Source organism: Ranitomeya imitator, chromosome 5 (assembly GCF_032444005.1).
Source record: "Ranitomeya imitator isolate aRanImi1 chromosome 5, aRanImi1.pri, whole genome shotgun sequence".
NCBI classification, from domain to species: Eukaryota; Metazoa; Chordata; class Amphibia; order Anura; family Dendrobatidae; genus Ranitomeya; species Ranitomeya imitator.
This window is the reverse complement of record NC_091286.1, coordinates 545547245-545572172: the sequence shown is the minus strand read 5'-3', so window position 1 is coordinate 545572172 and position 24928 is coordinate 545547245. Positions and strand designations below refer to the sequence as shown.

At 44.3% G+C, this 24928-nt stretch overlaps 1 protein-coding gene across 3 annotated transcripts in view; it reads left to right on the top strand.

Moving 5' to 3' along the window:
* CP (ceruloplasmin) overlaps positions 1-24928 on the top strand; it is a 297764-nt gene that overhangs the window by 156021 nt on the left and 116815 nt on the right. For all 3 annotated transcript variants that reach the window (XM_069727615.1, XM_069727616.1, XM_069727617.1), the window contains one exon: positions 20843-21039. In XM_069727615.1, coding sequence (XP_069583716.1) covers positions 20843-21039 — 197 coding nt within the window. The remainder of the gene's footprint in view (positions 1-20842; positions 21040-24928) is intronic.

The following is a 24928-nucleotide window of genomic DNA, read 5'->3' as shown; positions in this document are numbered from 1 at the left end:
GTCTGCAGAGATTCCACGTCTCAGAGCTTGTTCTATTGTTTTTGGGTTATTGCCATATCACTGTATGTGCGCTGATTACTGCACACTGTGTTGCCTGATAGCACAGCATAACAGTACAAGGAGCCCAAACCAATGATTCTCAATAGAGGGAAAAAAGAAGTCCTGACATCATTTTTTTTTCCTCAGCTCTGTCTTCAGTTTTTTTTTTTTTTTTCCCCTAGACATTAGAGTGCTTCAGGACACAGCTGTGGACATGGATATTCAGGCTCTGTGCTCCTCAATGGATAATCTCGTTATAAATGTACAAAAGATTCAGGATACAATTGATCAGAAATCTATACTAGAACCAAGAATTCCTATTCCTGATTTGTTTTTTGGTGACAGAACTAAGTTCCTGAGCTTCAAAAATAATTGTAAGCTATTTCTGGCCTTGAAACCTCATTCTTCTGGTAATCCTATTCAACAGGTTTTGATTATTATTTCTTTTTTGCGCGGCGACCCACAGGACTGGGCGTTTTCTCTTGCGCCAGGAGACCCTGCATTGAGTAATGTTGATGCGTTTTTCCAGGCGCTTGGATTGCTTTACGATGAGCCTAATTCAGTGGATCAGGCTGAGAAAAATTTGCTGGCTTTATGCCAGGGTCAGGATGATGTAGAAGTATATTGTCAGAAATTTAGGAAGTGGTCAGTACTCACTCTGTGGAATGAATCTGCACTGGCGGCTTGGTTCAGAAAGGGTCTCTCTGAAGCTCTTAAGGATGTCATGGTGGGATTTCCTATGCCTGCTGGTTTGAATGAGTCTATGTCCTTGGCCATTCAGATCGGTCGTCGCTTGCGCGAGCGTAAATCTGTGCACGATCTGGCGGTATTGTCTGAGAGTAAACCTGAGCCTATGCAGTGCGACAGGACTATGACTAAAGTTGAACGGCAAGAACACAGACGTCTGAACAGGCTGTGTTTCTACTGTGGTGATTCCACTCATGCTATTTCTAATTGTCCTAAGCGCACTAGGCGGTTCGATAGCTCTGCCGTCATTGGTACTGTACAGTCCAAATTCCTTCTGTCCATTACCTTGATATGCTCTTTGTCATCGTATTCTGTCATGGCGTTTGTGGATTCAGGCGCTGCCCTGAATCTGATGGATTTGGATTATGCTAAACGTTGTGGATTTTTCTTGGAGCCTTTGCGGTGTCCTATTCCGTTGAGAGGAATTGATGCTACACCTTTGGCCAAGAATAAGCCTCAGTACTGGGCCCAGCTGACCATGTGCATGGCTCCTGCACATCAGGAAGTTATTCGCTTTCTGGTACTGCATAATCTGCATGATGTGGTCGTGTTGGGGTTGCCATGGCTACAAACCCATAATCCAGTATTAGATTGGAACTCTATGTCGGTAACCAGCTGGGGTTGTCAGGGAGTACATGGTGATGTTCCATTTTTGTCTATTTCGTCATCCATTCCTTCTGACATCCCAGAGTTCTTGTCTGACTTTCAGGATGTATTTGAAGAGCCCAAGTCTGATGCCCTACCTCCGCATAGGAATTGTGATTGTGCTATCAATTTGATTCCTGGTAGTAAATTCCCTAAGGGTCGTTTATTTAATTTGTCCGTGCCTGAACACACCGCTATGCGCAGTTATGTGAAAGAATCCCTGGAGAAGGGACATATTCGCCCATCGTCATCACCATTGGGAGCAGGGTTCTTTTTTGTAGCCAAAAAGGATGGTTCGCTAAGACCGTGTATTGATTACCGCCTTCTTAATAAGATCACTGTTAAGTTTCAGTATCCCTTGCCATTGATATCTGACTTGTTTGCTCGGATTAAGGGGGCTAGTTGGTTTACTAAGATTGATCTTCGTGGTGCGTATAATCTGGTGAGAATCAGGCAGGGAGATGAATGGAAAACGGCATTTAATACGCCCGAGGGTCATTTTGAGTATCTGGTGATGCCGTTCGGACTTGCCAATGCTCCATCTGTTTTTCAGTCTTTTATGCATGACATTTTCCGTGAGTATCTGGATAAATTCCTGATTGTTTACTTGGATGACATTTTGATCTTCTCTGATGATTGGGAGTCTCATGTGAAGCAAGTCAGAATGGTTTTCCAGGTACTGCGTGCTAATTCCTTGTTCGTGAAGGGATCAAAGTGTCTCTTCGGTGTGCAGAAAGTTTCATTTTTGGGGTTCATCTTTTCCCCTTCTACTATCGAGATGGATCCGGTTAAGGTCCAGGCCATCCAGGATTGGACTCAGCCGACATCTCTGAAAAGTCTGCAGAAATTCCTGGGCTTTGCTAATTTTTATCGTCGCTTCATCTGTAATTTTTCTAGCATTGCCAGACCATTGACCGATTTGACCAAGAAGGGTGCTGATTTGGTTAATTGGTCTTCTGCTGCCGTGGAAGCTTTTCAGGAGTTGAAGCGTCGTTTTTGCTGTGCCCCTGTGTTGTGTCAACCAGATGTTTCTCTTCCGTTCCAGGTCGAGGTTGATGCTTCTGAGATTGGAGCAGGGGCGGTTTTGTCACAGAGAGGTTCTGGTTGCTCAGTGTTGAAACCATGTGCTTTCTTTTCCAGGAAATTTTCTGCTGCTGAGCGTAATTATGATGTGGGCAACCGAGAGTTGCTGGCCATGAAGTGGGCATTCGAGGAGTGGCGTCATTGGCTTGAGGGAGCTAAGCATCGCGTGGTGGTATTGACTGATCATAAGAATCTTACTTATCTCGAGTCTGCCAAGCGCTTGAATCCTAGACAGGCCCGTTGGTCGTTATTTTTTGCTCGTTTTGATTTTGTGATTTCGTACCTTCCGGGCTCTAAAAATGTGAAGGCGGATGCTCTGTCTAGGAGTTTTGTGCCCGAGTCTCCGGGGTTATCTGAGCCGGCGAGTATCCTCAAGGAAGGAGTCATTGTGTCTGCCATCTCTCCTGATTTGCGGAGAGTGTTGCAGAAATTTCAGGCTAATAAACCTGATCGTTGTCCGGCCAAGAAACTGTTCGTCCCTGATAGGTGGACTAGTAAAGTTATCTCTGAACTTCATTGTTCGGTGCTGGCTGGTCATTCAGGAATCTTTGGTACCAGAGAGTTAGTGGCTAGATCCTTCTGGTGGCCATCTCTGTCACGGGATGTGCGTGCTTTTGTGCAGTCCTGTGGGATTTGTGCTAGGGCTAAGCCCTGCTGTTAAAGTGCCAGTGGGTTGCTTTTGCCCTTGCCGGTCCCGAAGAGGCCTTGGACACATATTTCGATGGATTTCATTTCTGACCTTCCCGTTTCTCAAAAGATGTCGGTCATTTGGGTGGTCTGTGATCGCTTTTCTAAAATGGTCCATCTGGTGCCCTTGGTTAAATTGCCTTCCTCCTCTGATTTGGTGCCTTTGTTCTTCCAGCATGTGGTTCGTATGCATGGCATTCCTGAGAATATTGTTTCTGACAGAGGTTCCCAGTTTGTCTCGAGGTTCTGGCGAGCCTTTTGTGGTAGGATGGGCATTGACCTATCTTTTTCCTCGGCCTTCCATCCTCAGACAAATGGCCAGACCGAACGAACCAATCAGACCTTGGAAACATATCTGAGATGTTTTGTTTCTGCTGACCAGGATGATTGGGTGTCCTTTTTGCCGTTGGCTGAGTTCGCCCTTAATAATCGGGCCAGCTCGGCTACCTTGGTCTCTCCATTTTTCTGCAATTCTGGGTTCCATCCTCGTTTCTCTTCAGGACAGGTTGAGTCTTCGGACTGTCCTGGTGTGGATTCTGTGGTGGACAGGTTGCAGCAGATCTGGACTCAGGTAGTGGACAATTTGACCTTGTCCCAGGAGAAGGCTCAGCTTTTCGCTAATCGTAGACGCCGTGTGGGTCCCCGACTTCGTGTTGGGGATCTGGTTTGGTTATCTTCTCGTCATATTCCTATGAAGGTTTCCTCTCCTAAATTTAAACCTCGTTTTATTGGTCCGTATAGGATTTCTGAGATTCTCAATCCGGTGTCTTTTCGTCTGACCCTCCCAGACTCCTTTTCCATACATAATGTATTCCATAGGTCGTTGTTGAGAAGATACGTGGCACCTATGGTTCCATCTGTGGAGCCTCCTGCCCCTGTTTTGATGGAGGGGGAATTGGAGTATATTGTGGAGAAAATTTTGGATTCTCGTGTCTCTTGACGGAAACTCCAGTATCTGGTCAAATGGAAGGGTTATGCTCAGGAGGATAATTCCTGGGTTTTTGCCTCTGATGTCCATGCCCCAGATCTTGTTCGTGCCTTTCATGTGGCTCATCCTGGTCGGCCTGGGGGTTCTGGTGAGGGTTCAGTGACCCCTCCTCAAGGGGGGGGTACTGTTGTGAATTCTGTGGCTGAATTCACTCCTGTGGTCACAAGTGGTATTGCAGCCTCTGGGCTTCCTCCCTCAGGTGTTTTGGTGAGCTCGTTGGCTGCCTTGCTATTTAACTCCACCTGAGTCTGTCTTCCTTGCTCCTTGTCAATGTTCCAGTGTTGGATCTGAGCTACTGCATCTTTCCTGTGGCCTGCTGCTCTGCTAGATAAGTGTTACTTTGTTTTTGTTTCCGTTTTTTCTGTCCAGCTGTGCTATTCTCTTTTGCTGGAAGCTCTGAGACGCAAGGGGTGCACCGCCGTGCCGTTAGTTCGGCACGGTGGGTCTTTTTGCCCCCCTTTGCGTGGTTCTGCTTTAGGGTTTTTTGTAGACTGCATAGTTCTCTTTGCTATCCTCGCTCTGTCTAGAATATCGGGCCTCACTTTGCTGAATCTATTTCATTCCTACGTTTTGTCTTTTCATCTTGCTAACAGTCATTATATGTGGGGGGCTGCCTATTCCTTTGGGGTATTTCTCTGAGGCAAGTCAGGCTTGTATTTCTATCTTCAGGCTAGTCAGCTCCTCAGGCAGTGCCGAGTTGCATAGGTAGTGTTAGGCGCAATCCACTGCTGCTTTTAGTTGTGTGAGGATAGGTTCAGGTATTGCAGTCTGCAGAGATTCCACGTCTCAGAGCTTGTTCTATTGTTTTTGGGTTATTGCCATATCACTGTATGTGCGCTGATTACTGCACACTGTGTTGCCTGATAGCACAGCATAACAATTACCGCCTTTTATGCTATTTAGCTCTGTATTAAATATATATATATATATATATATATATATATATATATATATACTAGCTGAAGAGCCCGGCATTGCCTGGGCATAGTAAATATCTGTGGTAAGTTATAGCACTCACTTCTCTTATTTTCCCATCACGCCTCCCATGTAGCACCTCACTTCTCTCATTTTCCCATCACACCTCTCATTTTTCCCCTCACATCTTTCATTTTCCCCCTCACATCTTATTTTCTCCCTCACACCTCTCATTTCCCCCTCACTCCTCTTATTTTCCCCCTCACTCCTCTCATTCCCCCCTCACTCCTCTCATTCCCCCCTAACACTTGTCATTTTGACCTCACATCTGTCATTTTCCGATCACTCCACTATTTTCCCTCACTCCCCTCATTTTGCACTCACACCTTTTCATTTTTACCTCATACCTCTCATTTTTCCCTCAGCATATACATGTTTGTCATCTCCCTTAAATATAGTATACACCTGTATGTCATCTCCTTCTGTATATATAGTATATACCTGTGTGTCATCTCCTCCTGTATATAGTATATATCTGTATGTCATCTCCTCCTATATATAGTATATACCTTTATGTCATCTCCTCCTGTATATAGTATATACGTGTGTCATCTCCCCTGTATATAGTATGTACCTGTATGTCATCTCCTCCTGTATATAGTATATACCTGTGTGTCATCTCCTCCAGTATGTAGTATATACCTGTATGTCATCTCCTCCTATATATAGTATATACCTGTATGTCATCTCCTCCTGTATATAGTATATACCTGTGTGTCATCTCCTTCTGTATATAGTATATATCTGTGTGTCATCTCCTCCTGTATTAAACCTCGTCTACACGTTATTTGGTCAGTATTTTTACCTCAGTATTTGTAAGCTAAATTGGCAGCCTGATAAATCCCCAGCCAACAGGAAGCCCTCCCCCCTGGCAGTATATATTAGCTCACACATACACATAATAGACAGGTCATGTGACTGACAGCTGCCATATTTCCTATATGGTACATTTGTTGCTCTTGTAGTTTGTCTGCTTATTAATCAGATTTTTATTTTTGAAGGCTAATACCAGACTTGTATGTGTTTTAGGGCAAGTTTCATGTGTCACGTTGTGTGTGTTGAGTTGCGTGTGGTGACATGCATGTAGCGACTTTTGTGAGATGAGTTTTGTGTGGCGACATGCGTGTAGCAACTTTTTGTGTGTTGAGTTGCATGTGACAGGTTAGTGTAGCAAGTTGTGTGCAGCAAGTTTTGCGCATGGCGAGTTTTGCACATGGTGAGTTTTATGGGTAGTGCGTTTTGAGTATGTCCAAGTTTTGTGTGAGGCAATTTTTGCATGTGTTGCAACTTTTGTGTATGTGGCAATTTTTCCGCATGTGCAAGTCTTGCGTGTGGCGAGTTTTCCATGAGGTGAGTTTTGCACGTGTGGCGAATTTTCCATGACGAGAGTTTTGCACGTGTAGCGAGTTTTCCATGAGGTGAGTTTTGCACATGCGGCGAGTTTTGCGTGAGCCTAGTTTTGCATGTGGTGAGTTTTGCAAGTGGCGAATTTTGCGTGTGGCGAGTTTTGAGTGGCGAATTTTGTGTTTTGACTTTTATGTGGCGAGGTTGGTGTTTGTGTGGTGAAATGTGTGCTGAGGGTGGTATATGTGTTCAAGCACGTGGTAGTGTGTGGCGCATTTTGTGTGTGTGTTCATATCCCCGTGTGTGGTGAGTATCCCATGTCGGGGCCCCACCTTAGCAGCTGTACAGTATATACTCTTTGGCGCCATCGCTCTCATTCTTTAAGACCCCCTTGTTCACATCTGGCAGCTGTCAATTTGCTTCCAACACTGTACCTTTCACTTTTTCCCCATTATGTAGATAGGGGCAAAATTGTTTGGTGAATTGGAACGTGCGGAGTTAAAATTTCGCCTCACAACATAGCCTATGACGCTCTCGGGGTCCAGACGTGTGACTGTGCAAAATTTTGTGGCTGTAGCTGCGACGGTGCAGATGCTAATCCTGGACATACACACACACATACATACACACACACACACACACACACACACACACACACACACACACACATACAGCTTTGCATATTAGATATGTGTCTCAATGATTTTCTGTCTATAGACTTTCATTGGTGGATTTTTTGCACAATACGCTGACAAACGCAGCATGCTGTGATTTTCTACGCCCGTAAAATACGGCTGCGAAATATGCGGCAGATAGGAGCTGCCCCATAGAGAATCATTGGTCCGTGTGCAATGCGTAGTTTTTACACTTCTCATACGCTCGTAAAACTCTCTAGTGTGACCCCGGCCTAACACAGAGTCTCTTCAGCCCCACTTCACCTGTGCTGTCTCAGGGTCCCCCACAAGCCCACAGCTCTACATCCTAGGTTTTTGGATGTATCCACTACAGTTGTTACCGTTTCTAGACATCTAAGAATGTGTTGTCATTAGAGATGGGTGAACCCGAACTTAAAATTTTGAGGTTCCTACCGAACAGTTAATGTCCGGTGGTAAACGCCAAACGCGGACTTTTCCCAAAAGTCCATTGCAATGTTCTGAATTCCAGAGAAAGAGAGACACACAATTTTCCAGCTCAAAAGTTTGGATCCTCATTGCTTTCAATGTAGTTCAGGTTATTGTTCAAGTTCGGGTAAAGTTCTGGAACCTGAACTGAACTTTGGAATAAAGTTCAAGTAGGATACCCTAACCAAAACCCAAACCTCCACAGGTCCACTCATCCGTACTTGTAGTATTAACATCCACACTGCCTCCTATCCAGTTATAGTTAGGCTTTCTACATCAGAAATCCCTATGCTTGAACATAACAAGTCTGCAGCTTAATTTCTTGTTTTCCTGTCTGTTCACTCCAAACTCTGACTCACTCTAGGCAGGAAATAACTCTATTCATAAAGGCTCAACCCTCCTAAGCCTTCTCTATGGGCATGTAAGTAATAGGAAGCTGAATAAAATGATACCTTGATATCTGCAACCTGGTCTTATTCCAGAGAAATACTTGGTTTTCTTATTTGTAAATGAGCTGTTCCGGACTATGGTCCGGACACTGATCCACATGAGAATCTGCCTCCAGATTTTAAACAAAATGTGACATTTCCAGTTTGATATGTCATGATGACCACTCTCTATTCTCCTGATCTCTCTGCAGAGCTGTGTGTGACTATAACTAGAGATGGGCAAAAATGACCGGTAAAGTTCGGGGTCCGTACCAAACACCTAGTGTTCATGAACGCATCCCAAACACTTCTCCAGGAGGACCATGTTACTGTTCGGATTCAGCAACTCAAACATTCGGTGTTTCCCACACTGTCATCTGAATGACAGTGCGAGACACACCAGCGGCTCTGGTCGGTGGTAAGACCATTACCACAGGTCAGAGAGCCGCAGTTCCCACACTGACAGCGTGAGCCAGCAGCTCTGACCAGCCATAAAAAGGTTACTGCCAGTTGCTGGCATTGGCTGATAAGAGAGTACTACTCTCATCAGCCTACGCCTGCTGTCACTGATAATAGCAAATCAGGGGCCGCTGATGGGAGTATTCATAAGCCGGCGAGTGTGTTATAAATACATAAAAAACGACGTAAGGTCTTTTCTTTTACTGACAACCAGCACAGGCAACACTGACAGCTGCGTTCTGCAACCCTTAGCTGTCAGCTTTGTCATTGCTGTTTATCAAGAATAGAGGGGTCCAACGCCATTTTTTAAATTATTTTAATAAGGATTTTATTGTGGCTGGGTGTTTTTTACAATCTATGTATGGGGTTAGTTATACCTGCCTCTCCATTACTAAACCCTGGGCTTGATGTCAACTGCCAATACAAAGCTGACATCAACCCTAGAACTATTATCCCACTTGCTATCCCACCAGGGCAAGTGGGAAGAACAAGGCTAAGTGCCTGATTTGGTGTATTTTATTGACTTTCACGGTGCCACCTGCCGCCGCTCCTGCCGCCGTGCCGACATACTTACCCGTCCCAGCGCGCTTTCTCTGGTCTGCAGACACTCCATTCCTCCACTCTATGATTCTGGAAGATCTTGACCCGGAAGTTCTGCAGCACTCAGTCTATTTAAGGTAACTCCTTCCTCTCCTCCATGCCTGATTGTCATTTGTCCTCATTTGACCCAGGTCACTCTGTACCTTGCTCTGTCCTGTACGTCCGCCATACTTTGCTCTGTCCTGTGCATTTGCCATACCTTGCTCTGTCCTGTGCGTCCGCCATACCTTGCTCTATCCTGTGCATCCGCCATACCTTGCTCTGTCCTGTGCGTCCATCATACCCTGCCTGTCCTGTGTTTCCACCATACCCCGCCTGTCCTGTGTTTCCGCCATACCCTGCCAGTCCTGTGTTTCAGCCATAACCTGCCTGTCCTGTGTTTCGGCCATACCCTGCCTGTCCTGTGTTTCCGCCATAACCTGCCTGTCCTGTGTTTGCGCCATACCCTGCCTGTCCTGTGTTTCCGCCATATCCAGTCTTTCCTGGGCGTCCGCCATATCCTGTCTATTCTTAGTCTCAGTCATTGCCAGTCTGTCCTGTGTCTCCGTTATAGTCAGCTGCGTCTTTTCCACTCCTACTTGCTGTCCCCGGGTATCAGCTTCTGCTGCAATAGTCTCCCTCGGACCTGCCCCTAACACTCCCTGTATTGGGTGTGGTCCACCAGGCCAGCTCACCCTTGGGAGGTTCGTTGTCATGGTTCTCTGGGTTCACTTTAGGAGTTCCAAAAGATCTGACATTGACACTCCATTTCTGGGATGGTTGAGAGCTGATGTTTTTAGTCTGGGAGGGGGCCAATATTCATGGCCCTTTCATAGGCTATTAATATCAGTCCGGAGCTGTCTGCATAGCCTTTGCTGTTTAACGAGTATAGGGAAAACTCCACGTCATTTTTTTTTCAAAACAACTCACACTGACACAGGAGCGTTATCGCTCCTGCAGCGTGTGGCGCTGAGCTGCCGTGAGAAAGATCATCAAGTTCAAATCTGAAGAACCCTAGTTGCCAAAAGACAGTGGGAGACTCACCAAATGTATGGAGGAAGGTGCTGTGGTCAGATGAGACCAAAATATTACTTTTTGGCCACCAAGGTAAAAGCTATGGCTATCACCAAATCAACAAAGCTCATGACCCCAAAAATACCATGTCCACAGTGAAATGTGGTGGTGGCAGCATCATGCTGTGATGATGTTTTTTGGCAGCAGGGACAGGGAAAATGGTCTGAGTCGAGTGGGAACATGGTTTTTGTGAAATAATGGAATATTCTTGAGCAAAACCTGTTTTAGCCTGTCAGTGATTTGAGACTGGCATGGAGATTCACCTTCCAACAAGACAATGACCTACAGCATACTGCTAAAGCAACACTCGACTGGTTTAAGGGAAATGTGTAAATGTTTTGGAGTGGCCTAGTCAAAGCCAAAACCTTAATCCAGCTGAGGATCTGTGGTCAGACTTGAAGATTGCGGTTTACCAGAGGGAACCATCTAATTTGAAGGAGCTGGAGCAGTTTTGCCTTGAGGAATGGGCAAAATCCCAGTGGCAAGATGTGGAAAGTTCGTACAGACTTAGGAGCTGTAATTGCTGCAAAAGAAGGCTCTACATAGTATTGACGTTAGTAGGGTGAAAAGTTATGCACACTGAAGTTTTCAGTTATTCTGTCCTATTTGTTGTTTGCTTTACAATAAAAAGAAAACAAAATGGTCGCAGTTGAAGGGAATTGATGAACTGATGCAAACCCTCAAAAAAACAGTGAAATTCCAGGTTGTGAGGCAGCAAAACGCGAAAAATGCCAAGGGGGTGAATACTTTGACGAGCCACTGTACAGATAAGAAAAACATGGATATCTTTGAAATAAGACACCAGATCGCAAATATCAAGGTATCACTTTATTCAGCTTCCTGTGACCAACATGCCCATATAGATGGCTTGGAGGGTTGATCTTACTACAGTTTTCCATTAACCCCAAATCTCCTTCCACCATTTGGGCTGGTCAGCGCAACCCCACCTCTCCCAGCTGTCTATTCTTCCATAGTCCCACATAAGAGGAATTGCAATAAACCATGTCAAACAGTATGCAGCTTTTCTAAACGGATATTCCATCGGATAATATGAACACATGTGTATAGCATATCACAGTATCAAAATCATCTTAGCAATATCTTCAGGGGCTGGCAGCCATCTTTAGTCCTGCACAATTACAGTGATTGAAATGCATTGGTAAAGTGTACTTCTAATGACAGTGAAAGTCTAAGCATACATGTCTGTTCAAGTCATTAGTTTGATCCCAGAATATATAGGAGTGGTCCGAAGTTCAAAGTATTTTTCATTCTAAAGCCCTATCTATTTAGTCCGATAATCTAAACTTTTTTTGCATACCTGAACTGAAAATTTCCTATTGTTCCCTAACTATACTATCTACCTGCCTTTTTCCCCCTTCTTCCTTCTTGATCATGCTTCATTACAGAGTTCTAGTGCTTGCTTGAATACTTAAGAGAAACATTCCACAATGGATCTGCCCCATCCACCTCCCCTATGCCATGGACTATAGCCCCCACCCTGGATCTGCCCCCATCCACCTCCCCTATGCCATGGACTATAGCCCCCACAATGGATCTGCCCCCATCCACCTCCCCTATGCCATGGACTATAGCCCCTACCCTGGATCTGCCCCATCCACCTCCCCTATGCCATGGACTATAGCCCCCACCCTGGATCTGCCCCCATCCACCTCCCCTATGCCATGGACTATAGCCCCCACAATGGATCTGCCCCCATCCACCTCCCCTATGCCATGGACTATAGCCCCTACCCTGGATCTGCCCCATCCACCTCCCCTATGCCATGGACTATAGCCCCCACCCTGGATCTGCCCCCATCCACCTTCCCTACAGCTCCTACCCAAAATCCCCACAGTCCCTATCCCTATTGCCTTTATACACTTGCTTTGGCAAAACTGATGTGTATTTGGTCCTGCCAATAAAGCTTCTTTGAATCTTGAATCATGAGGTGTATAGGCTGTGGTCACTGCCACAGCCCCTACCTTGAAACGAAGAGTCATCAGTGACACTTGTCACAGAGGTTGGGCTAGTCCCTGCGTGATATGTACTATGCAATGTGCACAATGACAGCGCACCCTCTGCTATTGGCTCAGATCAGCAGTAACAACCTGGCAGGAGAGCACATTGGCAGAATACCCAACATGCAGTGACCAGCGCAGTCAGTGCAAGTGACGTCACTAGTTTCTGCACTCCAAGTATTCTGACAATGCGCTCAGTTGCTGTCTAATCTGAGCTGGTAACTGAGCATGAGCTGTCTTTGTGCACATCGCACAGGGCACAGTGCAGGGATTAGCCTAACTCCTAAAATAAGTTTCACTGATGATGCTTCATTTCAGAGATGGGGCAGGGGCTGCGGCAATGACCACAGCCTGTGGCCCCTGATGACTCTTCTTTTGAGTACCCCAGCATGCACTTGAATTCTCAAACAATGCCTCATCAAAAAGGAAATAGGTGAAAAAAGAAATGCAGTTAGGTGATGTAGTTAGGGAACGGTAGGGAATTTTTAATTCAGGTATATTAGAAAATAGATTACGGTAGATTATGTCACTAAATACCTACCATCCACGCTCTATCACAAACTTCCGTAACCTCTCTAACCTTATACCTATTCACCCAGCCCCCGCTTCCCCAGTCCCACTAACAGGAGCTCTGTGGAACGCTCGCTCTGTCTGCAACAAGCTTCCTACATCCATGATCTTTTTGTTACTACCAAACTTTCCTTCCTCGCCATCACCAAAACCTGGCTCACCCCTTCTGACACAGCCTCCCCTGCTGCACTCTCTTATGGTGGCTTCCACCTTTCTCACACACCCCGCCCCAGCAGCAAACATGGTGGAGGAGTTGGTTTTCTCCTGTCAGATAACTGCTCCTTCACCCCAATCCCACTGCCACCCTCTGTTACCCTCCCTTCCTTTGAGGTGCACTCTGTGCACATCTACTCCCCCACCAACCTCCAACTGGCTGTCATTTACCACCCCCCAGGGCCAGCCACCACCTTCTTTGACCACTTCACTACCTGGCTACTTAATTTCCTTTCTGCGGACATCCCCACTATCATCATGGGCGACTTCAACATCCCCATTGACACTTCCCTCTCAGCTGCCACTAAACTTCTAACTCTCACTTCCTCCTTCGGCCTCACTCAATGGTCTTTTACAGCCACTCACAAAGATGGTCACACACTGGACCTCATCTTCACCCGCCTCTGCTCTCTATCTAACCTCTCTAACTCACCTCTTCCACTCTCTGACCACAACCTTCTCACATTCTCATCTCTCTCCACTCCCTGTCTACAATCCCCACCCCACAAACTTTCACACCCTCGCAGAAATCTTAAACATTTTGACCTACATTCATTCTCTGAATCCCTCCTCCCTCTCACAGACATAAGTTCCATACACAATTCGGATGACGCTGCCGCTCTAGATAACACCACAATAGCTGTAGCTTTGGAATCTGCTGCCCCACTTATACATACCAAAGCTTGCAAAATCAACAGACAGCCCTGGCACACCAGCCTGACCAAAGAACTGAGGCGAGCTTCCAGGGCTGCTGAACGCAGATGGAAAAGATCCCACTCTAACGAGCACTTCATCGCATTCAAACAGTCCTTCACTACTTTCAAGACCACACTCGCCACAGCTAAACAAACCTACTTCTCATCTCTCATATCCTCTGTCTCACAACCCTAAACAGTTATTCAACACCTTCAATTCTCTCCTCCGTCCCCCAGCACCTGCTCCCTCCCCACTTATCTCCGCTGAAGACTTTGCCTCATTTTTCAAGCAGAAGATTGATAGCATCAGAGACAGTTTTGGTCGACAACCCCCAGAGCCCTTCCTCCCGACTTCCCAGCCCTCCACCTCCAAAACCAACTTCTCCACCATTACAGAAGATCAACTCTCCACTCTACTCTCAAGATTGCATCTCACCACCTGTGCACTTGACCCGCTCCCATCCCACCTCATCCCAAACCTCACCACAGTCTTCATCCCAACCCTAACCCATCTCTTCAACCTATCACTAACAACTGGTGTTTTCCCCTCAAGCTTTAAACATGCCTCCATCACACCTATCCTCAAAAAGCCCTCTCTTGACCCATCCTCTGTATCTAGCTATCGCCCTATATCACTTCTCCCCTATGCCTCCAAACTACTGGAACAACACGTTTACCTTGAACTGTCCTCCCATCTCTCTGTTGCAGAGTGCGTCTTCTTGCAGTCACCGCTGTACTTAGGAAAGCTTCAATCAGCAAGATATCTTGAGTAAACAGTATTTACTTCATACTGGATAAACATGAGATACAATTCAGTGTCACACAGTCCGTGCACTGAAGACAACACATTCATGAAGAAAAGCAAAACCGAAAGTAAGAAAACAACCAACCACTGAGAGCTTCCCTCCCCACATTACAGCAAGTATATGACTTTACACACTATCGCCATCTGCTGTCTGGTTAGTATAAATTCCTCCTTTCACTTATAATAAGTCCCAATCTGTTGCATATGCCAACACCCTTTCTCAACAGTAAGGACTTATTCAATCAAACCCAACTTTTTTATTAGTCTCTGATGTTTATCAGCATTCAACGCCTTCGTGAAAATGTCTGATGTCATTTCTTCAGTAGGACAGTACTCTAACTTCAAGACTCCTTGTTCCTGATGATCTCTCAAGAAATTATATTTCACATCAATATGCTTGGTTCTTGGATTGACTCTTTCCATCTGAGCAAGAACAAGACATCCTTGATTGTCCTCTTTTAGTTTTGTTGGTGCCAACTGTGGTTGTCCTAATTCTGTCAACAATTGTCTTAACCACAGTACTTCTTGACTCGCATGTGCTGCGGCAACATATTCTGCTTCTGTTGAAGATAGTGTCACAATTGACTGTTTCTTACTTGTCCAACTTATTGGTCCACCTGAGAGGAAAAAAATATGTCCACTGGTAGATCTTCTGTCAGTTGGATCTCCAGCCCAATCTGCATCAACATATCCTGTTAAAATGCAATCATCGCTTGTGGGTAATTTCAGCTTAACATTGCTAGTTCCTTTCAAATAACGTATTACTCTCTTCACGGCATTCCAATCAGCTTTATTTGGTTTTGATACCTTTCTGCTCAGGATTCCTACTGCTGCTGCGATGTCTGGTCTTGTAACGGTCGCTAGATACAGTAATTTTCCTATAGCTGTTCTGTATTCTTCATTATTTGGTAGCATATTTTGTTCACTGTTCATCTCTTTGAGATAATTAGTTTCCATTGGAGACTTTACTGTTTTTGCATCTTTTAATCCAAATTTTTCTTTTATGTCTTGAATCATGTGATTTTGATTCAGTAGGAAACTTCCATCTTCTTCTCTTTCTACTTGTATTCCTAGGTATTGTTTTACATTTCCCAAGTCTTTGATTTCGAAATGTTGCTTCAGGATTTTTAGAATGTTTTCGTTATCCCTTTCTTGTTCAAAACAAATCAAAATGTCGTCTACATATATGAGTATGTAAATCCATCTATTAATCAGCCTTTTTGTGTATAAGCATGGATCAGCTTTGCTTCTTTGAAATTTTTCATTTGTAAGTACTTCCGGGATTTTGTCATTCCACGCTTTAGCTGCTTGCTTTAAACCATATATGCTTTTCTGTAGTTTACAAACTTTGTTTGGATTTCTTTCATCTTTGAATCCTGGAGGTTGTTCCATATAAATGTCTTCTGTTAAATCTCCATTCAGAAAACCTGTCTTTACATCTAGATGTCTCAGTTGCATCTGTTTCATTGCTGCAACTGTAAGTAAAGTTCTTATTGTAGTGTGTTTGACAACTGGAGCAAATGTCTCATCATAGTCTTCTCCATATTTTTGAGAATACCCTTTAGCTACGAGTCTTGCTCGGTATCTTTCAGCTGTGCCATCTGTTTGGTATTTAACTTTAAAAATCCATTTACATCCTATGGTTTTTCTTCCTTCTGGTAAATCTGTTAGTGTCCATGTATTTGAATCTTGCATGGATTTAATTTCTGTTTCTGTTGCTTCTATCCATTTATTAGCTTCTTCCACTGGAAGTTTAGATATTTCCTCCCAAGAAGTAGGCTCATAGATTTTTCTTGTGCTTGTCTTGTATGAGAGACGTTTTGGTGGTTTTCCTTTGTTCTCTCTCATTGAACGTCTTGGTTCTGTGTCTGTTTGTAGTTGTGATTCTTCACTTTCAGTATTTTGTTCTTCATTAACTTCTACTTCTTTCTCATCAGATATTTCTTCAGTTGTGTCATTATTGGTTTTCTCATTTTTTGTTTCAACTGAAATCATAATATCTTCATTCAAATCTTCAATGAATGTCACACTGTTACTCACCATAACTCTGTCTGTTTTGGGATCTAGGATTCTGTATCCTTTGCAATTTTCACTATATCCAACAAATATTCCTTCCATGGATCTGTTTTGAAGTTTGGAACGTTTTTCTGTTGGAATGAATATGAAAACTTTACATCCAAAAACTTTTAAATGATTGACACTTGGTTTCATACCTTGCCACAGTTCATATGGAGTTTTCGTCAGTTTTCTGGAAAAAAGTCGGTTCTGTAGATAAGTAGCTGTCATTGCTGCCTCACCCCAATATTTCTCTGGTAGTTTGGAATCCGTCAGCATACATCTTATCATCTCTGTTAGAGCTCTGTTTTTCCTTTCTGCTACTCCATTTTGTTCAGGTGTGTATGGAACCGTTTTCTGGTGTTCTATTCCATTGTGTCTTAAGTAGTCTTCTATTCTGTGACCTGTAAATTCACCTCCATTATCACTTCTGATGATAATTGGCTTCCTTTGAAATTTGTTACTTGATCTTGTTACATAGTCTACAAGTTTACAAAAACTTCACTTTTGTTTTTAATTAAGTATGTGACTGTGTATCTTGAGTAATCGTCTATAAAAGTCAACATGTATCTATTGCCTCCTGATGTAGTCACTTTCATGGGTCCACATAAGTCAGTATGCACCAAATCAAGTGGTCTTTCGCTTTTCATCTCACTTTCTTTTGGAATAGATATCCTTGTGGCTTTGGATTTTATACAACGATCACATCTTATGGTAATTGAGCAATCTGATATCTTTAAATCTTTTGTCAATTCTTTTCTCTGTAATTCCCTTATACTGTCAGGGTGTCTATGTCCTAGACGTCTATGCCACATGTGAATACAGTTTTTGTGATCATGTGTACATACCTTCATCTGTTCCTTTGGTGTGTCAAAATGATATAATTGTTCATCTGCCTTGACTTTGGTTATCACCTTGTTTCCTGCAATAATTGCACACTCATTGTCTTTGAATTTCACTGTAAGTCCTTTTGCTGTTAAACGTTTCACAGATAATAATCCGCCTTCCAATTTTGGAACATACAACACATCTTGTACAAGTATCTTTGAATCTTGCCCGAAATTGTTTGAACAATTTAGCATACCTTGTCCGATACCTTCTGCGGTTATTTTGCTTCCATCTGCGAGATAAATGGCTTCTTTCTTATCTAAATCAAGATCAGTAAAGAAATTCTTGTCACTTGTCATATGACTCGTTGCTCCTGAATCAATAAACCAACCAAGTGATGATTTCTTGTCTGTTACTTTAAATGTGCCATTCCAATTATTCTCACATGAATCGGAAATTGTGTTTTTTACTTTCTCTGTATGCTTTTTATGTTGTAATTTTTTTTGTTCTGCTTTCCATATGGTACAGTCTTTCTTTAAATTACCTTTTTTCTTAAATCTGAAGCATTCTCTTGTCTCTTTATTATAGGGTTTTTGGAATTCTGTAGCTTTAAGAGCGTTTTCACTGTCCTTTTCAGTAGAAGAATAATTTCTTTGTTCTTTTCTTCTCTGATATTCATCTATTAGTCTTGTTTTCACAAAATCTAATGTAATGTCAGTTTCTGGTCTCGTCTCAAGGGCATTTATCAAGGCTGTATACGAATCTGGTAAACTGCACAACAATATAGCTGCTACATGACTTTCTTTAATATCTTCACCAATAGATCTTAGCTGTGATATCACTTCCATCATTGAGAATATGTGCTTCTGCATATCGTCATTTGCACTCAATCTCATACTGTACAGCTTTCTTAATAAAAATAACTTGTGATTCAAGCTAGGTCTTTCATACAGTTTTCTTAATGCTTCCCACATTCCCTTAGCTGTTTCTTCATTTCTTATATGTATTAATTGAGCATCATCCACTAATAAGCTAATGGTGGCTCTAGCTTTTATATCCTTCTTATCCCATGTCTGATTATCTTGATCTGGTCTTGCTGTAACAATTACTTCCCATAGATCATCCTTAGATAACAACATCTCTACTTTGAATTTCCATAACTGATAATTTTCACTATTCAGTTTAGCTACTGTAAATTTCAGTTCTGTGTTACTCATCATCTTTATATAGTCTTACTTGTTTAGAGAGTTGTACTGAAGATATTCTCCTGTATGTCCTGTGAATTCTCTGCAATTATATCCAGCTCCTGGGATGCTGAATTCCTCTGTCACTCTGTATCTGGATTTAGTTCCTTCTGTTTACAGAGCTTATCTGTGTGCTCCCTTATCTGGGCTATAAACCAGGATCCTTCTGCCTGAGCTTTTAGTGCAGACCTGTAGTGTCTGGGGTGCCTGGGTTGCCTGGGGTTATCTGGGGTGTCTGGGGTTATCTGGGGTGCCTGGGCCCATAACCTGTTGCAGAGTGCGTCTTCTTGCAGTCACCGCTGTACTTAGGAAAGCTTCAATCAGCAAGATATCTTGAGTAAACAGTATTTACTTCATACTGGATAAACATGAGATACAATTCAGTGTCACACAGTCCGTGCACTGAAGACAACACATTCATGAAGAAAAGCAAAACCGAAAGTAAGAAAACAACCAACCACTGAGAGCTTCCCTCCCCACATTACAGCAAGTATATGACTTTACACACTATCGCCATCTGCTGTCTGGTTAGTATAAAGTCCTCCTTTCACTTATAATAAGTCCCAATCTGTTGCATATGCCAACACTCTCTTCTTGCTCCCTCTTTGACCGCTTACAATCTGGCTTCCGGTCATGCCATTCCACTGAAACTGCCCTAACTAAGGTCACCAATGACCTCTTAACCGCCAAGAGCAAGCGACACTACTCTGTCCTCCTCCTCCTCGACCTGTCGGCTGCCGTTGAAACAGTGGACCATTCCCTATTATTACAGACCCTCTCATCCCTTGGCATCACAGACTTGGCCCTATCCTGGATCTCATCATACCTAACAGACCAGACATTCAGCATCTCCCACTCACACACCACCTCCTCACCTCGCCCCCTATCTGTCGGAGTCCCACAAGGTTCAGTCCTTGGGTCCCTGCTCTTCTCCATTTACACCTTTGGCCTGGGACAGCTCATAGAATCTCATGGCTTTCAGTATCACCTCTATGCTGATGACACACAGATCTACATCTCTGGACCAGATATCACCTCCCTTCTAACCAGAATCCCTCAATGTCTGACCACTATTTGATCCTTCTTCTCCGCTAGATTTCTGAAACTTAACATGGACAAAACAAAATTCATCATCTTTCCCCCATCTCACGCGACCCCCCCAACGAACCTATCCATTACAGTAAATGGCTGCCCAATCTCCCCAGTCCCACAAGCTCGCTGCCTCGGGGTAATCCTTGACGCTGATCTCTCCTTCAAACCACATATCCAAGCCCTTTCCACTTCCTGCCGACTTCAACTCAAAAATATTTCACGAATCTGTTCATTCCTCAACCATGAATCTGCAAAAACCCTACTCCATGCCCTCATCATCTCTCACCTTGACTACTGCAACCTCCTGCTCTGTGGCCTCCCCTCTAACACTCTCGCACCCCTCCAATCTATTCTAAACTCTGCTGCCCGACTAATCCACCTGTCCCCCCGCTATTCCCCGGCCTCTCCCCTCTGTCAATCCCTTCACTGGCTCCCCATTGCCCAGAGACTCCACTACAAAACCCTAACCATGATGTACAAAGCCATCCACAACCTGTCTCCTCCATACATCTGTGACCTCGTCTCCCGGTACTTACCTACATGCAACCTCCGATCCTCACAAGATCTCCTTCTCTACTCCCCTCTTATTTCCTCTTCCCACAATCGTATACAAGATTTCTCTCGCGTATCACCCCTACTCTGGAAACCTCTACCACAACACATCAGACTCTCGCCTACCATCGAAACCTTCAAAAAGAACCTGAAGACCCACCTCTTCCGACAAGCCTACAACCTGCAGTAACCACCAATCGACCAAACCGCTGCATAACCAGCTCTATCCTCACCTACTGTATTCTCACCCATCCCTTGTAGATTGTGAGCCTTCGCGGGCAGCGTCCTCACTCCTCCTGTACCAGTTATGACTTGTATTGTTTAAGATTATTGTACTTGTTTTTATTATGTATACCCCTCCTCACATGTAAAGCGCCATGGAATAAATGGCGCTATAACAATAAATAATAATAATAATAATAAATAGATAGGAATTTAGAATGAAAATTACTTTGAACTTTGGACCTCCCCTTTAATACATTTTCAATTCTTTTACTGCATGGAAAAAATCTTGTTCCATAAGTACCATTATTTAAAAGAGAAATATGGAAGTAAAAGCCACTGACTTGTATTTTTATTTTTGCATTTATTAACACTGCAGAGTTTCAGGCTTCCCATGTAGCCCCTGGAGATACATTCACGTATAGGTGGGAAGTACCAGAAAGTGTGGGGTCAACTATCCATGACATGAACTGCTTACCATGGCTGTACTACTCATCGGTTGATATGGTCAGGGACACAAATTCGGGACTAGTGGGTCCTTTGCTTGTGTGTAAGAGTTTAATTGATGGCAAACAGGTTAGTACTGGTTTATTTTACATTTTTCCATATATTTATTATAGTGTTGCTATTATAGTGTACTGGTTAGCTTTATTGACATTACAATATGTGGGACTATGATCTGCTTTAGAATAGTAGAAAGCATAACTTATATATTCTACAAGCACAGCAGCACAATATAAAAAATTGTATTATTTTTAAGACTAACAACCAACGTAAAGCGACATGAGACAAAGTCCAAAAAAATACAACCAAAGCTGGGATAAGGGAAAATATGGCTTTATTGATAAGATGCCTATGATTACATATAAATCAAATTTAATATGTTAATTATGTAAAAGACTCAAACAAAAATAAATATAAATCAATAAAAAGCTTGCGCACACTGACAATATGTATAAAAAAAAGCTATATATATATAGCAAAAACCTACGCTTTACGTTGGTTGTTAGCTCTCCTTCACAGTGGGTTTTCACTGTACTCCTGCACAGCGCACCCTATATATTTTGGATATTCTTTTATTTTAGACTATATTATTTTATTTTTATGTTTATAATCCTGGGTGTACTGTGTTATATATTTATTTTTAAGACTGTAGGCTGATTTGGGAACCCCTAACAGCAGCAGCTCTGGCTCTGGTGCACTTACGATTTTCCTATAGAAATTGATCATCAGATGCTAGATAAGGTCAGATTACACAGTGGAAGTTTATTTAAAGTATTTCTAAATAAAGTTAGGTTATAGTAGATCAAAATCAGTGGGATCTATATACAAATTTCTGTGTAGAGCCTCTGTATACAGGGATGTCAAAAGCAAATACACAGTGGGTCAAAATTAGAAACTACAACAAAGTCGCAGGCCAGCCTTGATGTTTACTGAAGAAGATGATATAAGGGAGAAAAATACAGGTATAAGAAATATATATGTATTGTGGTGTAGTGACCTCTGTTACAGGTAAGGGGCGCTGTATGGGCTTCCCAGAGTGCGCATGGAGGCATATGGAGGCCATAGGAATGCATGGCAATCGCAGATACAAGTGTGGTGATGATGAGTCAAAGGCCGGCATTATTGTAAATGGCTGGTATGTGTGTCGCAGAGGAAGACACTCTGCACTGTCAGCCTGAAGTAAGGATGTTCTGGGACCTGTAGTCCTACAAGTGAATTGTGTTGTTTAACTAGGGAGGCTGGCAGGGCTAGTTCTGAGAGATGGGCGGGTCAAACTAGCCACACACACACTCCCATCTAGGGGAGTGGTTACAACTATATAATGTGACTGAGGTCTGGTCGCATGGTCTCTGAGTGTGGACCTAAATGGTCTGAGCTGGAAGGTCCTGAAGAGCCCATGTGTTGGGAGTGTCGTCTCCCTGAAGAACACATGGCGGGGCTCTGGACCTGGCACATGCCAGTGTGTGGAACGGTCTGATAACCGTGGGTAATGCTGACCAGGGTCAGTGAGAATGTCTGAAGGATACCTCTGTGGAGGAGAGGTATCCGAGAACCTGTGCAGCACCAACAGGTAACGGAAAGGGATCCGTGTTATGCTGACCGGGGTCAGAGGAGAGAGACATTGTGTATGGGGCACCTCTGAGGCCAAGAGGTGTCCAGGAACCTGTGAAGGTCACCAACAGGTAACGGACGAGGTCCGTGTGTCATGTTGACCGGGGTCAGTGAGGAACTGTGGTAAAGCTGAATATGTGCAGACGGTGTTCAAGCTGTTATCAAGTTTCTGAGGATGTGGTTTATAGTGGTGTGAAATAAACCTAAGAGACTGTGTTTTGTAAGAAATCCGTGCCTGTATGCGTTATTCCCGTGCCGAGCGAGTGTCCCCCAAGACACAAAGTAGGGGAAACGCTACAATATATATATATATATATATATTGTAGCATGGCTAACGGGTGTGTGGTCGACGGGAGGTATGTGTCACATAGGTACCTTGTCGCTGTAATGTAGCCCGGAATATTTCTTTGTTTTACATAACCATATATTTGAGTTTCAGGACCTGTGGTGATGTCAGACCACATGGCTAATCATGTGATAGATTACTGGGTGTGGTTAGTCCTATATAAGACAGGCTAATGCTTAACCCTGCTGTTCTGTTGGTCAAAAATGACCGACTTTGAACTTCAATATTCTTTAAAATATTCAAGATGCGGCTCTGAAACCCGTGGCCGACCGACCCATCCTCATTTAAGTCAATCAACCACAAGTTTCAGAACCGCATCTTGAACACCCCAAAAAATACCAAAGTTCAAAATAGGTCTCCCCAGACCGAACAGAACAGCAGGGTTAACACAGTAGATATGTGTGGAGGTGAAACCCTCCTGAGTGTGTCAAGGCTTCAGGACTGAGCCGGATGAACTGGACACTTGTTTTTCTTTGCCTGAACCAAAGGCTATTTGTTTTCTGTTGTTTTGCCATATGGTTTATGAAGCAATAAACCCAGTGAACTTTAAAGGAACACGCCTCCTGAGTGTCAGCCATCGCACCTGAGTGAGTGGAATCCCTACAATTGGTGGTAGACGTGCGGGCAGCGTTCCCAGCAGAGACGTAAGTCTATTGTTTAATGTCCTGGGTCAAGTCTGTTGCAAGCCAGCAAGCATCGCCGGGGAAAATGGAGGACCTGCTGAAACACTTGGTTCAGTTACAGTCACAGCAGGAGCAACGGCAGAGCCAGCAGGAGCAAAGGCAGCAAGAGACCAACAGGCTGTTGATGCAGCAGATACAACAGAGCCAGCAGGAGCAACGGCAGCAGATGCAACAAAGCCAGCAGGAGCAACGGCAGCAGATGCAGCTTCTGGCAACCGCCATCCAGGGCAAGATGAGCTACCCAACCCCAGGTCTGGCTGATGACACCCACGTCCGGAAGACGGTAAGACGCACATTGCAGAAAATGACCCCCGGGGATGATGTTGAGGCATTCCTGACAGTGTTTGAGAGGGTCGCTGAGAGGGAAAAACTTCCGCCAGAGCAGTGGGCAGAGGTATTGGCGCCATACCTGATGGGAGAACCCCAGAAGGCGTACTATGACTTGACCTTGCAGGATGCCAAAGAGTATCACAAATTGAAAGCCGAGATTCTCGCACGTTTGGGGGTGACACTGACTGTCAGGGCACAGCGAGTTCACTGCTGGGCCTATCACCGGGACAAACCACCTCGTTCCCAAATGTTTGATCTGTTGCACCTGGTCCAGAAATGGCTGCAGCCAGAGTCATCTACTCCTGCACAGATGGTAGAACGGGTGATGATGGATCGGTTTGTACATTCCCTCCCGAGACCTATACAGTCGTGGGTTGCCCAGGGTGATCCCCAGAATGCCGACGAGCTGATCGGACTGGTTGAGAGATACCAAGGGTTGGAAGGCTCCTTCGGGAGGCAGCCCATGCCGTACTGGGGGTCCCAGAAGGGAGCTGAGTCCCAAAAAGGGGTGGTGCGTCCAAGGTCACAAAGGGCGGGGGAGGTGGTGCCCAAGGTCCCTACGGGTGATATTATTTGTTGGAGGTGCCACGGGCCAGGACATATAGCTGCCCGTTGTTCCCAGACCACTGAGCAGATGGACTGCAGCATGGGACGCCGTTGTTCATACTATGCGTATCCAGCCTGTAGTGTGAACTCTCCATCCAACGAGGGGCCTCAAGCGTGTCCCGTAAAGGTGAACGGTCGAGCAGTAACGGCACTGTTAGACTCGGGGAGCCTAGTGACCCTGGTGAGGGCCACTTTTCCTCTCCACCTGCTCCCAGGAAAGAAGGTCGGAGTGCGGTGCATACATGGTGATGCAAAGGACTACCCTATGGCCAGGGTGGACATTGAAACGGCATGTGGCACTGAGTCCCACATAGTCGGCGTCGTTCAGGACTTGTTGCACCTTATAATTATTGGCCGGGATTTCTGTTTGTTTTGGCATTTGTGG